Source organism: Falco biarmicus, chromosome 4, assembly GCF_023638135.1.
Source record: "Falco biarmicus isolate bFalBia1 chromosome 4, bFalBia1.pri, whole genome shotgun sequence".
NCBI classification, from domain to species: domain Eukaryota; kingdom Metazoa; phylum Chordata; class Aves; order Falconiformes; family Falconidae; genus Falco; species Falco biarmicus.
This window is the reverse complement of record NC_079291.1, coordinates 83,532,427-83,546,783: the sequence shown is the minus strand read 5'-3', so window position 1 is coordinate 83,546,783 and position 14,357 is coordinate 83,532,427. Positions and strand designations below refer to the sequence as shown.

At 44.8% G+C, this 14,357-nt stretch overlaps 1 protein-coding gene across 4 annotated transcripts in view; it reads right to left on the bottom strand.

The window, feature by feature from the left end:
* The window catches only part of SDK1 (sidekick cell adhesion molecule 1), a 412,596-nt gene that overhangs the window by 38,399 nt on the left and 359,840 nt on the right, over positions 1–14,357 (bottom strand). For 3 of the 4 annotated variants that reach the window (XM_056336241.1, XM_056336244.1, XM_056336243.1), the window contains 2 exons: positions 12,705–12,764; positions 10,632–10,733 (listed from right to left, as the gene is read on the bottom strand). In XM_056336241.1, coding sequence (XP_056192216.1) covers positions 10,632–10,733; positions 12,705–12,764 — 162 coding nt within the window. The remainder of the gene's footprint in view (positions 1–10,631; positions 10,734–12,704; positions 12,765–14,357) is intronic. The other variant, XM_056336245.1, reaches the window with a different exon arrangement.

Sequence of the window (14,357 nt, the reverse complement as noted above, 5' to 3'; positions counted from 1 at the left end):
GGGCTTAGAGAAGGAATGCAAGGATGGTACCTCCCCAGAAAGAACAAAAAGCTCTGTCTGCAGATGTTTGCAGTCACTCCTTCCACCCAGCAAAAGCAGCGTGAGAGGAAAATGTTCAGGGCTTATTGGCCATTTCCTTCCAGTGTCTGGGAACGAGAGGTGGGAGCGAGGAACAAGGAACGCTTCCCCTGTGCAGCAGCACCTCTGTGCCATCAGGAATGCTGTGTGAGTGATGCTGATTAGTTCAATAACAATTAGTTAATTGTGCTTCAAAAACAGCTACTGTGAAGCTGCTTTCCGCTGTGACAAAGCAGCCTAAGCTATATTTAGAATGTGAAAGATGTTTTCCACCAGTTTCTGGCTGTTTTTAGCTAGGCTACATTTTGTGATGGAAGTACGTGCTCCTTGCCAGGCATGCACTTTCTGGGGTTGTTTGGGTGTATTCCAGACTCAGCAAGAGGCAGACCCACATGCAAAGGCTGGGGGTCTTAACCCCTCCGATGCTACTCCAATTGCTGACACCAGACCCGGGTGTCCCTGCCCATCTATTCAGGCCTGACAACGTGGCACCAAACGCGAATGTGCTGTCAGTTATTGACTTCGTCAGGCTTGTGTCACCCCGCGACTTGAAATGACTCTCAGGAAAGGAGCGATCTGGTCTCTCCCATCTTTAAGAAGCCCAGCCTCCTACTGGGTGGAGGAGGAGGTTAAAGCAGCTGGAAGAGCCAAGGTTTTAGTAGGAAATAACCTGTTTTCATCAATGTTGATATATGCGATACGTGCGTTGATTTCAGTGGTTGCATAGATCGATGTAAGAGATACCAAAACATTTCCGAGTGTACAAAAGACCAATGGAAGTCAATACAGGAAGAACCTGAACAACATCTCTCTCACCCTCACGAACACTGATGAAGAGAGAGCACAACCTAATCGATGCAAAAATAGAAAGATAAACCGACAAACCTGCTTTGGTGGAGAGGAGAAAGAGAAGAGCTGTCAGGGTGGGGACTCTGGGAATCTAGCACACCTGCAACTGCTTTACTCTGTGCCATATTATCTGAGCAGGCAAACACTTTGTCCCCTTCCTGTATACTACACTTAGTACAGTAGTTGTGTTTTGCCACATCAAATTTTTAAGGGTATTGAAGTAATGAAAAAACATAAATAAGAGCAGCTGCAAATGATACCCAAACGTAACTTCCCCAGCTTCCTCGCTTAGTACTGGGAAGCTTCCCAACATTGGCCAGGCATGTCTTCGGCATCTGCAAAGATATGAGAGGGAGGCAGGGGTGGAGGGAGGAAAGAGGGAGAGATGACATTCACCGCACATATCAGAAAAACACTGAAATGAAACAAGGACTAGAAATGGAGTATCCTCTCCACAGACCCAGGCTCCAGGAGGTTATCTGCCAGTGCCATTTTTTTGAACTGAGGAGGCAATCGTGTTTGGAGGAAACCTCCACAGGTATGACTTATTCATGAAGAACCTTCATAAACTGGCAAGTGACTCAAGCAGGAGTAATTCTCATCCTGTCCCTCACTATTCCTTGCAGCGGTGCTGAAAACACCGTTGCTGTGATTACTACTCTTTTAATATGGGGTTCAGCTTTCCCAACGAGCCATGTCCAAACCAGGATTTTCATGGGACAGGTACGACCTAAGCGATGCAGAAAAAGTCACTGTGATTGCATTACGATGCCTACCACTGAGACAAACCTCACGGAGCGGTTCTGCAAAATAGCTAAAAGCCTGCAAACAAAACCTACACACTTCTCTTTTGTCGAAGCCCACAGTTCTACTTAGCTAATACAAACCTAAAATAAGCTATCACATCATATACTGAGATTATCCATCAAGGGACTGAGAGCACCTGGCCCAAAAGTAAAGCCCTTACAGAACCATCAGACTGCTCTGGAAAGGGCATACAGGTGGGTAAAACTGGAAAGGGGGGAAATAATAAAACGAGCTTTTTTCCTCTATTTCTTTTGTGTCAACAAGGCTATGATCACACACAGGCAGGCTTCCCATCAGTCAGCAGAGACGGGCCCGCCAGGAGGAACAGCAAGAGCCTGACAAGCATTCAGTATGCACAAACAAACATACAGGCATAAACTACAAGCTAAAATCCCCTCTCACTTCTATCGATGCAAATCAGGGGGAGCCCTGCTAAAGCTAGCAGAGCTAACCCAGTGTGAAAGGCGTGTTAACTGAGCGCGATGTCAGCTCCGATGCGTGCAGGATTCACCCCCCAGGAGGTACCGAAGGTTTTTCAAGGGTGTAAGGGATGGGGAAGAACTGCAGAGCATTTGGTACCCTGGCCTGATCCTCCTTCCTGAGCGCTGGGAGCAGCACCAGGTGGGAAACTACTGCTCTCAACTCCCTTAAAAGAGTCTACATATTAGACAGAGGCAAAACCACCTACTTCAGACTATTTCTCCAGGTTCTCCAGTTCCCAAGACTCCTCCTCCTCCATTTATAGTCGTGTTCCACTCATTACAATTTGTTAATCCCACACTCTAATATTGTAATACCGCAAGTTCATGGCAGCTGACAAAAGCACCCACTTAATGTTCACTAACAGCACCTACTAAAGCCTAATAAGCACCGACAACTCCTTATGCGCCACTAAAGTCAAGAGAGCATATCAAATAATTAGGGTGAATCGCCACTGGGTTTGCCATATACCCAATGTTAAAGGCTACATCAGAAAAACATCAAACTGAGCAGGTAAGATCTGCCACTGCGATAACCTTTCACTGTGGCTTTAATGCAGGTTTGGGGAGCTGGCCCCCACGAGGGATTCATTTAGGATTTTCAGATTGCAATGGGCAGGGAACCCCATGGAGGACAGCGATCTTGTGCTCCTGGGGAGAGAGAAATTAAATTTCATTTTCTTGACTCTGAGTGAGAGTTTTCTCTCCCTCTTTGTTTATTTTGCATTCATAGCATCCCTGAGTTCATCCCTGTGGCCCTACACCCCCTGTATCATCTCAGCATCCAGGCTGCTGTGCCCACAATGTTTTAGAATACTGTCAATTCATACTTTCATAAGAAAAAATGACAACTTTTTTGTTTTCAATCTACAACAGGCAACCTGAACCGCCTCCAGTTCTATGATTGACGATGGATACAGCAAACAGATGTCAGAAAGGAAAACGAACTGTGTTTCTCTACAGCTGGCTTCACAGCAAAGCAGTACAGAGGAGGTAAAGCCACAGGAGTTGAGACCCACATGAAAATACAGCATTTTGCTCACATATCCCAGGATGATGGAAAACAAGCAGAGCAGGACTGCACAATTACAGAAAATAGAAATTCGGCTCCAAATATAACCTTTTAGTCAAAAATACTCAAACTCCAGCCTGCGTCTGCTTGAATAAGAGTTATCAGGCAGGGGCTTCCCCACTTCTTTACTGGTGCAATTTATGGTCTGTTTTACTTTACTACTGATTGCTCATGTTTTTGAAAGGAAGGTTAATTCCTTTGCTTTTAATGGAGTAGCTGTACTGTTAGTTCAGTAAGGCTTTGCATACACGATCAGGCTTCTCATCCTCCCGCCCTCTGTGTACTGTGCAGGGATGTCCCTACACTCAGTTCTTCACAGGCCATATAACACTGCAGCAGAACAGCTAATCTGCCGTCCCACTCCCACCGCTGCTTGCACCAACTGCAGAACAAAGCCAGGAGTCCTGATGATGAATTCGAGTACGGACAGTCTGTCTGTCTTGGGCTACAGTCAGTGCTGAAAATCGACGTCAAATTGTTGGGTTTGTGAGATGGAAGTTCATCATCTGAGCAAAACGTCGCACAGCAATTGCAGCCCCGCACCACCCACCCCAGCAATAGCAGCGGCAGAGATAAGCAAGCGCAGCTGATCAAAACCCGATATTTTTACTTGGACAGAAGCATCTTCCCTACATTGAGACGTGATGAAAAGAGGCAATTACACCAGAGCTAAGCAGAAGCTGCAGTGCTGTATAAAGCATTGTGCTGTACAAAGGCTGCTTATGACCAATATTAACAACTTAATGAGCTGTTAATGAGGCGCGCATTCAGCTTTTACTTGCAGCATGAAAACATTGCAAATCATTTTAGGGAGCTTCTGGATTGTCAATGGAGAATTAAAGATGTCAAATAAGCCCATCAAATCTATGTCTCAATCTGGACACTGCTTTCCAGTGCATTCTCTTAAAATTCCTTTTCCTATATGGTAGGATAACTCGCTTTGACAGCAGTGCGACTCTTACTTAGACTTTGCTTCCTTCTGCCTTGACATTAGATTTCAGTCTCCAGAGAGCTGCAGGGATGCCTTTTTGACATGTTGACATTAAGGACACTTCTTCCACAGACTCACACTGGCACGGTCACTTTGTGTCTTACCATTGTAAGAGCAGCTACTGAGCTAAGCTACCAAATTCAGAAGTTTAATTACGAAACCTTTGTACTCATCTGTAACAGGTTAAGAACATAAAACTACCCTTAAAAAAAAAAATTTTAAAAAAATAGCCAGTTTGAATAGGAAAGGGAGCCAAGTTTTATACAGAAAATTCATATCCATAATTCCCCAGCACTGCAGCAATACCAGTAGCACACAAGGAATGACTAATGCTCTAATGTAGGCACACTTTACTTTGTTATTTTTTACTACCCTGTCACAGCCCTGCAGGATTAGATAATGCAGCCGAGTGCTATCTATACTGCTATTACCACCAGTGGAGCTGCATTGATGGGAACAACAAATCCAAATTGGACTTGCTGCAGACAAGCCCCAAGTGGAAACCATGCACAGAATGAGTCTGGAGAAGTTTAAAATCCACCAAGAAATACTGATGGGATGTACCCAGCGGCTGATCCTACTCCAGAAACGAAACACTGTTGGGATACAGGTGTAATGGTTTCCAGTAATGCAAGTGGAACTGAAAAGGTTTTTTTTCCCAGTCCGAACAGAAAATGCCTCACCACTTTTCCCCCCACCTCCATCTTCCTAGTTTCCCTTTCTGCTCTGACTTTACTCTCTCTTTTAGCGTATTGCTTGGATCTTTCACGCTGAGCTTGGAGGAGAACTTCTCCTTCCTTAGGGAAAAAGACACTGGGGACAGGATGAAAGGCCACTGTCACTCCTGGAGCAGGTTGTTCCCAGAACAGCTGTGTTGAGCTCATTCACAATGGAGCATGATCTTGGAACAGCTCTGCAGATTCTTTGAAGGGGAGGGGAAAAGGAAAATCAGTGTTTCAAACACCCTGCCACCCCTCAAAAGTAGCCTTTTGCTGATGTTCAGAAGTGTCAAGAATTAAAAGGCAAATACCTTAACATTTCAAAGGTTTGGTGCTTCTAAAGTGCCAAGGAAGTTCAACCCCTTTGAACTTGAACTCAAACTTGACGTCTGAGCAAGCGAAACCAATAATTTATTTATTATGCTACTTTCCAACAGCTTCCCTCCATCCCCTTTTGTTTATCAAGGGAAGATACTGTCTCTAGGCTGACAGGTTTTAGACTACTGCAATGTGAAATGGCCACGATAACCCTTCTCCTCCCTCCTCCAGCGGCATCTGGGATGGAAATGCCCACCCAGTTCTTCCAGCTATGCCAGCAGCGATGTGCTCCCGATCTGCATTCGTGCAGCCAGTCACCGAGGGATGGACCCACGTGTCCCAAATGGGGGAAACGGCCAAGGGGGGCATGGCAGGCTGAGGGAAGCTGCCAGCCCTGATGCGCTGAAATGTTGTCGTTCCTCTTGCAGGCTGTTAACAAAGAGGCACGGGGGACTTCTCTGCACAGCATCTTCTCAGCTACATTCGGGGCAGGGAAGGAGCTAAAGTTTCTGTGCTGTAAGAGAAAGGGGGGCCCAAGGCAGCGCTGAGGGACTCCCTTCTCCAGAAAGCGACCTATGGATGGGGAGATGACCCCACATGGGGTATTTGGTATGAACACATGGAAAGAGTGAGGCCAGCAGAAAGAGATGAAAACACTCAAGGACAAAGCAGCCTTGTTCTGAGAACCTTCTCTGCCATTAGCACGAGACAGAAAGGGACACTGCCCAAGCATAGGTGACCAGGTAAGAAGGCACAAGTACTCTTTGCTAGAAACAATTTTGTAAAGGGGAGCCAGGTGCCTGGAGCCGAGTCTTTGCTTCCTTACGAGGCTTCTTTCTCCTTGGCATGGCTTCTTCTCCCTATTTTATCTTCTCCTTCCCAACCCTAAATCACTACTTTTGGTCTTGGAGCTTCCTAGGTGGTTTCTATTTCTTGCCTGTAAAATGCTGGAGATGGCCAGGCAGCTCTGAGCATTCCCCCAATGTTATGGCAGAGCAGAGCTTCTCTCCATGTGTCAGCCACAGCTGGACAAAATAATGTGTGAACTCCAGGAACACCTGTGGAGCTGCAGGCAGGAGGGCAGATCAAAATAATTGTAGATAACAGTGAAGGAGTTGCTTCGGTGCCTGCTAGCTTTGCACCAGGAGATAGGTTCAGGTTTTTGAAGGTGGTAAGAAAAGAAAGGTAAGAAGTAGTTGTCCCTCTAACCCACTCATGTTCCTTTCCAAGCTAGTTTTACTCGGAAGAAGGTGAGATGGCCAGGACACCTTTTCTGAAAGGGGATGGTATAACCGAGGCAGCATTTCAATGGAGGACTTTTCTAAGAAGGGGATCTCTGTCTCCAGCTCTTTTCACTCCTTGCCTTTCCCATTGTGGAGCCACCTCTCAGAGATCATTATTAAAAAGAACAACAACCAACCAGCCTCATCAGTCCTTGTGAATTCTGAAGGTCGCCCGTGTCACCATCAGTTACAGTGACACACATCCCTCCCCTCTTCACATAAATGGATTTACAGCCTGTGTAAAAGCTAGTGTCTCTCGGTGCACTTCACCCCTTCTGCTACCTTCTCTCCACACACGCACTCTCCTCCCGCAGCAGCTGCTGGAAGAAATTATGAATTCCATTATTTTTCATCCAGAACAGCTTTACAGTATATGGGAGAAGCACTGGAGGCTGCAGGCTCGTTAGCACAGGATTTCTATTGATGCCTTCCATTTTATTCACCTTCCCAAATCAGGTGAAGCACGCCTGCCCCAAACCTGTGATTTTTGTTTAATTAATATGCTGGTAGTAGAGTCTTCTGAACTCCAGAGCCCACCACACAATCAGCTAGTGACAGCGACCCAGCAGAATAACGCTCTTGATATAGTGGCTGCTCTAACAGAGTCTTAATTTCAGTCGAGCAGAACAGCACCTCTGGTAGCAGCTGCGTTTAGAGTTGGGATGAATATCAGTACCCAGCCTCTCGCCGAACATTCGCTGCCTTCCCAATCAAAGCCGGCATCCCTGACAGCTGAACTGTTAAATGAATTAACAAGGCGAGAAGGGGGCTTGCCGATGGGGCTGCGACTCCCTTCCTAATTTCTGCAAGTGGTGGCTTTCAATTTTTCTGTCATTTGTCGGGAGATGCACATGGTTCTCTAATGAGCAGGGCAGAGCTGCAGCCAGCTCTGAAAAGGCAATGTTATGAGGATCTTCTGGTCTGTGGAGGAGAGGGATCCAGGCACTGGAGGCAGGTGGGGGAAGGATGCTGGCTCTGTTCAGACTGAGCAGGCAGCTCATCCTTCCCGGCTGCACTGAGCACAAGGACTCCCAGCCTGCTGCTCTCCTGACACATGGAAGAATTGCTCTCCACGCTGCTGAGCTTTGCAAATGTCCAGGCAGAACTCAAAATGGAGCCTTTGCCAGGGCTTTAATCTTAGGGGTTACTGTAACAAGAAAAAGGTTTTACTCCCCTTGTAGCAAAAAAAAAAAAAAAAAAAAAAAAAGAAAAAAGAAAAAATCCAACCAAGAAACCGCAAACCACTTGCATCTATCTTCCTTTATTCACCAGGAAAGGCAGCACTCAGAGGTCTGTTACTTGTCTCTGCCCTGTTGGCTACCAGCAGGTTGCTCTCCCAAAATTTCCCCCCACCCATCAGTCAGAGGCAAGTGAGACTGGAGCGCTCGGGCTGCCCCAGAAGGCTCCTGGCTGCGGTACAGCTCAGTGGCACTCAAAGAGCTCAAGAGATACTCTCCATTAGGGTGCTTTTTACTCATTTGATTGGCAAAACTGCCAGAAGGCTGGTTTTGATGGGTTCCCCAAACCCCCCAAGTTTTTCAGGGTGTTCCATTGCCTACTCTTCTTGTAAAAATCCAGATACAATGGCAGGAAAATCTTCAGATCAAACAGGGGAGAGTGCAAGAGAGAAGGAAGGAATTACAGACACTCCTGCATCGCTCGTCTGGCTGTACCAGACGTCAAAGCTGAACCCTCAGTATTATTTCCAGGTGCCCCCCCCCCCCCCCCCGTAAGAAACAGCCCCTAGAACTGCACAGAACTGGGTGTTTTGACTGAGCTGGCCTAAGCCCAGCACATTTCCCCCAAGGCATGTGCTGTATATTCCTCTTTTTACAGCCGAGAGGAACGTTCTCACACCCACCAGAATTACTGCAACCCTTATGGCAGAACAAAGCACCGTTTAATGGTCCCGAGGCATAAGTTATCGGGGGCCTTCAAGCTGGGGACCAGCCCCCTTCCGTCATTTTGTGTTCAGTGCTATGCCTGTGATGCCAGCACCTGTAGTTTATCGAGAAGGGTTTCTCTCTTTTTACCATGGATGCCCCACTGCTCAAGCTAAGCAGCCCCCTTTTTTCCAGCTTGCTGTTTAACTGCCTTTGCCACGGGTAAGAACATCAAATAAACAATAACAACAAACCCTTGTATTTCCACAGCACATTTTAACTCAAAGGTGTCACAAATCAATTTAAAACTTAAATTGCAATACCAGCTCCAATCACTTTACTCACAGTATAAATCACAGCCAGTTTTGGAGGTGGAAAAGGCAGTTATCTAACAAAGCATAACAACTTCACACAACAAGACTGAAAATCGGCAGGAAGATCCTACATTCATCATTTCTACCGCATGAACCTGGATTGTCCCTAACCGGAGGTAAATCCAGCATCTCTAAAAAACTATCTCAGTCATGCCACAACTTCAGATACACCAGCCTTGCCTGCGAAAGGAGGTCTGTGCATATCAGTTTCCTCTCAAGTTTGGCTCCTTCCATTGCCCCGTTCCTTGTCTGAGTTACAACAAGGAAGACCTGGGCCACGGGATTGAAAGACACAATATAACAGCATTTCCTTGTTTTCCCCAGCTGATTTTCTCTGCTGCGTACACGTGTATAAAAGCATGTGCTGGCTCCATTTGCAGCAGGGAGAACTGTAGCTCTGAAACAAAAATGTATCTTGAAGCCAGATACAGTTGGCTCCACTTGGGCTTTCTTTGCTGCAGTTGCAGAAGTAAGTTGGAGCAGCAGCAAACTAGAAAAAAAAAAGTAAATATTGCCAGCTGTCTCTCCAGAACCAAGCTGCTCTGATTAATTTATGATGTTTTCAGAGAAAGATAGCGAATGTTACACCATATTTGAAATGAAAAGGTTAAGAAGAGTTTAAAAAATCATGCAGTAGAGTTTAAAAAACCCGTGATTTGCTTACTTTTGAGCAGTAGAATATGTTATGAATAATAATGAAATGAATTAGTGCTGGGTTTGATAGCTTCTACATCCTAGCCTTGAGACAGAAGAACAAAAGTGTAATCAGATTCATTCACGGTAGCAGGCTGAACAACAGGAGGGTGCGTGTCGCCTATTCTTCTTCTAAGCTTCAAAAGATGCTGCTGCAAAAATTGATACCATAACTACCAATGATTTCGGCGCCAGCCTCTCTCCAGCTGGGGTCACCATAAACACGGCACTGCCACCGTGGCTGTGAGGAAGACATCAGCTATTCCAGTCCCACGCTCCTCAGATCGAGTCACCGAGAAGCACAGGCTCAGCGGCGGGTTATCTGGGCGCTGCAAAATCACCTGTTTCACAAAGCATTCAAAGCAGCGTCTAGTTAACTGCCTCATCCTGATCTCCACCTCCGGCCTCCTGACGGAGGGATTTTAAAATGATCAGCAAGTTACATTTCATAAATACAGCCTGGATTCACGCAGGAGATCTGTAGTCAGTAACAGCATGAGTAGTGCCATTGACCCCCAGCTTCTGCAGCGGCTGCGTGCGGCTAAAGAGGTGCATGTTCCTGAGAGCAGTCGTCACCTGTGCCTCCAAAGCTGGCGTTAAACTAGACACAGTGTCATCTTGACTTCACGACCATAAGAATATAGCAAGGTGTGGTGCACCGGCAGCATCTCTACACAGAGGGCTATAAAATAAAAGCAGCAGCTTTCCAAGTCTCTCTTGTTTTGTAGTTTTGTATCTTTTCCCTCGTGGCATTTCTGTGCTCCACTTTTCACTTCTTTAACTTGAGTCAATTTTTCCCTCAAGCTAATTTGGTATGAACAGTCATCCTCCTGCAACTCCAGAAATATTTTCTCTTCTTTCTTTCAAACGCCCTTTCTCCCCTTCTTCGTGTAGACCAACTGGCAAGTGACTGGCAGTGCCAGCCTATTCTAGGAGAGGATGCTACAAAAAAACCTGTTAGCCAACATGACTGGGAAATGTTTCAAATCAACCCTTTCCTGGGCAAATATTAAAGATTATCTGGAGAATACTAAAGCATGCCAGTACTTTTAAAAAAATAATCTGCTAATTTTCCTTTTACCTACCTGCTTCTCCCACAAACACTTCCACTGGTGTGCTGGTAGGGCTTTCACCAATAACATTATATGCTGTCATTAGTACTTCGTATCTCTTGTATTTCTTCAAATCTGAAAAAATAAAATAGCATACGTTACTATTTATACTTCATTACAGGTATTTTTTTAGACTACATCCCCTCTTTACCACCAGACTTCTCTCTCGAAAACGCAGCACCAGAACAGGACAACAGTGCAATGTCTCCTTCCATTCTTCCTTAGCTCACACATTACAGCAGGATTTGCATAATTATGAAAGATCTTTGTGATGAAATGGCAGGATTTTTCAGTGTTTTCTCACAGTGTTGCTCCAGCAAGAGGAATCTTTCCTGATGGGTAACTAGCTAGAGGAACGTCTCTAGGTCATTCTTAATGACAGAAAAAGGCAGTGCTTTGCTTTGAATGTTCAACATACAGGCTTTTTTCCACCTCTACCGGTAAGGAGGAACTTGGCTTCAAGCCTCTGCCTAACCCCTGGGGCTTTCATCTAGGGAGTCACTCAGCAGCTCAAGAATGTCTCGGCTGAAGCAGGGTGCAGAAGATGATCTGCAGTGGAGACCCCTGTGTCCCGCTGGATGTACCGCACGGGTCTCCTTCTCCTTCAGAGCGACCACAGCCTGAACAGCTATCACAGAGGGAAAGGAGGACTTAAAGCCTGGACTCTGTTTGGCCACTAGGCAACCAATTGCTTTGCTGACATATAGAAAATACTCTGACAGATGAGGTAGGACAGCGAGGCCAGTGTGAAAAAATCTAGAAAACCCAACTGTATGAGGGTAATTAACAGATGCAAATGAGGGTGGAGTGGAATCACATCAACGTCATTAGGGGAGGCAGCACCTGAGCGGTTTCAGATTTTGCATTTTCAGGATGAAAGAATCAATCCTAACAGAAGTATTTATCATCTACAATATTTAACAGTGAAATTAGAGTAAGAGAGCGCTCAATAATATAAACTGCCCTATCCAAATGAGCATTGAATTGATTAAGACACACATGGCCAGGGGTCCAAATTTCTCCCTTTGCCAATAATTTCTTCTGCTGTCTATGAATCAGATAGCAGCCTTGACTCTGTGGCTGACAGCGTGCCATCGGTTTGGGAAGGTTCAATAAAACGAATCATTCCGTTTCACAGAAATATTTAGAAGTGTTGTGCTCCTATATCTGACTCCAAATCCAGCATCATTCCCCAGTCTCAGGCATATTGTAAATGACATCACATCACTATTTTTTTCATGTGATACCCCTAAACTCAGATGGACCGCAAAACATGTAGCAAGCAAATCAGCAATAATGATGCTAAGTTTGTAAACAAACAAACAAACAAAAGTAACATATATAGGATATAGTTGCGGGCGGCTTGTACAGGGAACCCTTAATTGCTGCCACAAAAAGCCACAAGGGAGATTTTAGCGTTAACTGCATGTGTAAGAAAATGGAACGCATGAGTTCATGCATGCAAGTTTCAGTGGGGATAGGGCTGCATATTTTTTTTTTTCAGCCCATCACAATCTGTGACTCAAAAGCCTTGGGCAAAACCTATCTAGTGAACCATCACCACTACAAAGCAACTTGCCTTTTAACTCTGTCGAATGCTATTTTATTCATTTCCAATTGAAAACACCTCTGGAGATGCACATGAACTCATTGGGCCCTCTCTAAGCTGGCCTCCTGCTCCACGGAATGCCCGAGCATCTCAATGTTTGAATCATAGGACTAATGATGTGATACAGCTAAACTCAGATGGACTGCAAAATATGTAGCAAGCGAATCAAAATTCATTTAGCATCAGCAATACTGGCTTTTTTCAGTCAATAATGTTTTACCTTCCCAGCAGCCACATTTATACAACAGCTACCTACTTGCATCGTCAACGTCTCTTGATGTAGGGAAAGCAAAGGCTTAAAGAAAAAGAAACTTGAGAAAGCTGAATCATTAATATGTGTTGATTTCTGCTAGATCCACTGAGGAGAACCATAGGAGTTTGCCCGTAATGTATTTTGAACCATTACAGAATCCCATCTAAAGGCAATGTGCACTTACGTGTTAATTCATACGTCGTTAATGCAGAGCTGCTGTTCACTGTCTTGAAGCTGCTTTGGGCTATTCAGGGTAAGCAAAGCAGAAAGCTTGTTACAGTGCGAGGAAATAGTTATTGCAAATGATGTACAGCAGAGACAGAGGCAAATGATGCAGTGCACACACACACACAGTTTGAGCTTTAGGACTATACCTTGAAGGGCAATAAAATCACATCACTCTCTCGTAACACATCAAAAGCATCTCACTCACACAGGGCTGTTTCATTTCCTTCTCAAACAGAATCTCACAAACATACAACACAGAAATGTCCTGACTTCTAGATTCAATAGAACAAATGAGTGAAAACGAAAGAATTTCTAGAGGGGAAACACTCAACACTGTATTATACATCCTTATTTCTCAACATGCAAAATTCATATCCTGAAGAGCTGCAGGGTAAAGACCTGGAACACCAGCCACGAAGAGCGAACACCTACAATAGGACGGGACCCATTTCTTTAAACGTGTGTGAGATTTCCCACAGTTTCACTTCTAGGATTCAATATTCCTGCTGTGAGCAAATTGTAATAATATGCCAAGTTGTACAAAACCGCAGGTCAGTGAGGAACAGAGGTGTTCTAAGGGTGAATTGTCATATTACGAGGAGAAGGAGGAATATTTTGCTTAAAATACACTTCTCTCCACCCCTTTCTCTCGACTCTCTGGAGAGGTACAGCATGTTTTTTTCTACTCTACAGCTATTAGGAACATAGCTGCAGGGCCAGCCAAGAAGAGGGAAGAAAGGAATCCGGTAGGTTTCACAGGCTCCCTGGCTTGTGAGACTAGACAACATCCAAAGTCATTATTTAATGATAATATACAGAGTCAGTGATTCAGCTATTGTCTGGAGAAAAACCCTTACGCAGACCTACATCTATGAGTAGAGATTTACATCTCTGCTCTGTCCTCGTTAAAACTCTGTACAGCCGGAGAAGTCTCATTCAGCACTAACCATGTGACGGAGGTCAGTTAGGTGCTTATTTCTATTTATATTTAAGGCATCCACTTTTTCCACATCCCCACAAAAATCACTCTTGCTTTTGTAGAAACGACTTTGATGGGTTCAGAGAAACATGGAAGATGGTGTAAGATATTGAAATGGCCTCACTCATCCCTATGCTGCTGCTCTTAGCGTATTATAATACTCTGAATATTCCACTGACATCAAACAGGACAAAAGCTGGTGCCTCTGTGAGCACATCTCATTGCTGGGCCATGTCTGTCAGGCTACCAAGGGCTCACATCTTTGCCTCCCATCATCTTATTCTGCCTATTCTTCCCTCTGATTTCCTTTCTAGCCTTTGTCTAAAAATCCTTTTCAGTTTTCTATTATTCCTCTCCCTCTCCACCTTCTTTCCATGTGAGCCAAAAATCCCAGTGACTAACATGGCAAGCGTGCACCTTAAAATTATTGCTCATTTTTGCTATTTTCTTCCAAAATAGGGACAAACAATTTGGAACTGTAAAAACTGTATTTAAAACTTCTCGGCTGTTTTCCTATACTGCAAGAAGAATAACAAAATAAAAATGATTAAAAAAATAGCATGAAAGAAAAAGGTTCCCAGCTGAGGAAAACAAAGTCTCTCTTTTTTTTTTGTCTGATGGCAGAACAAA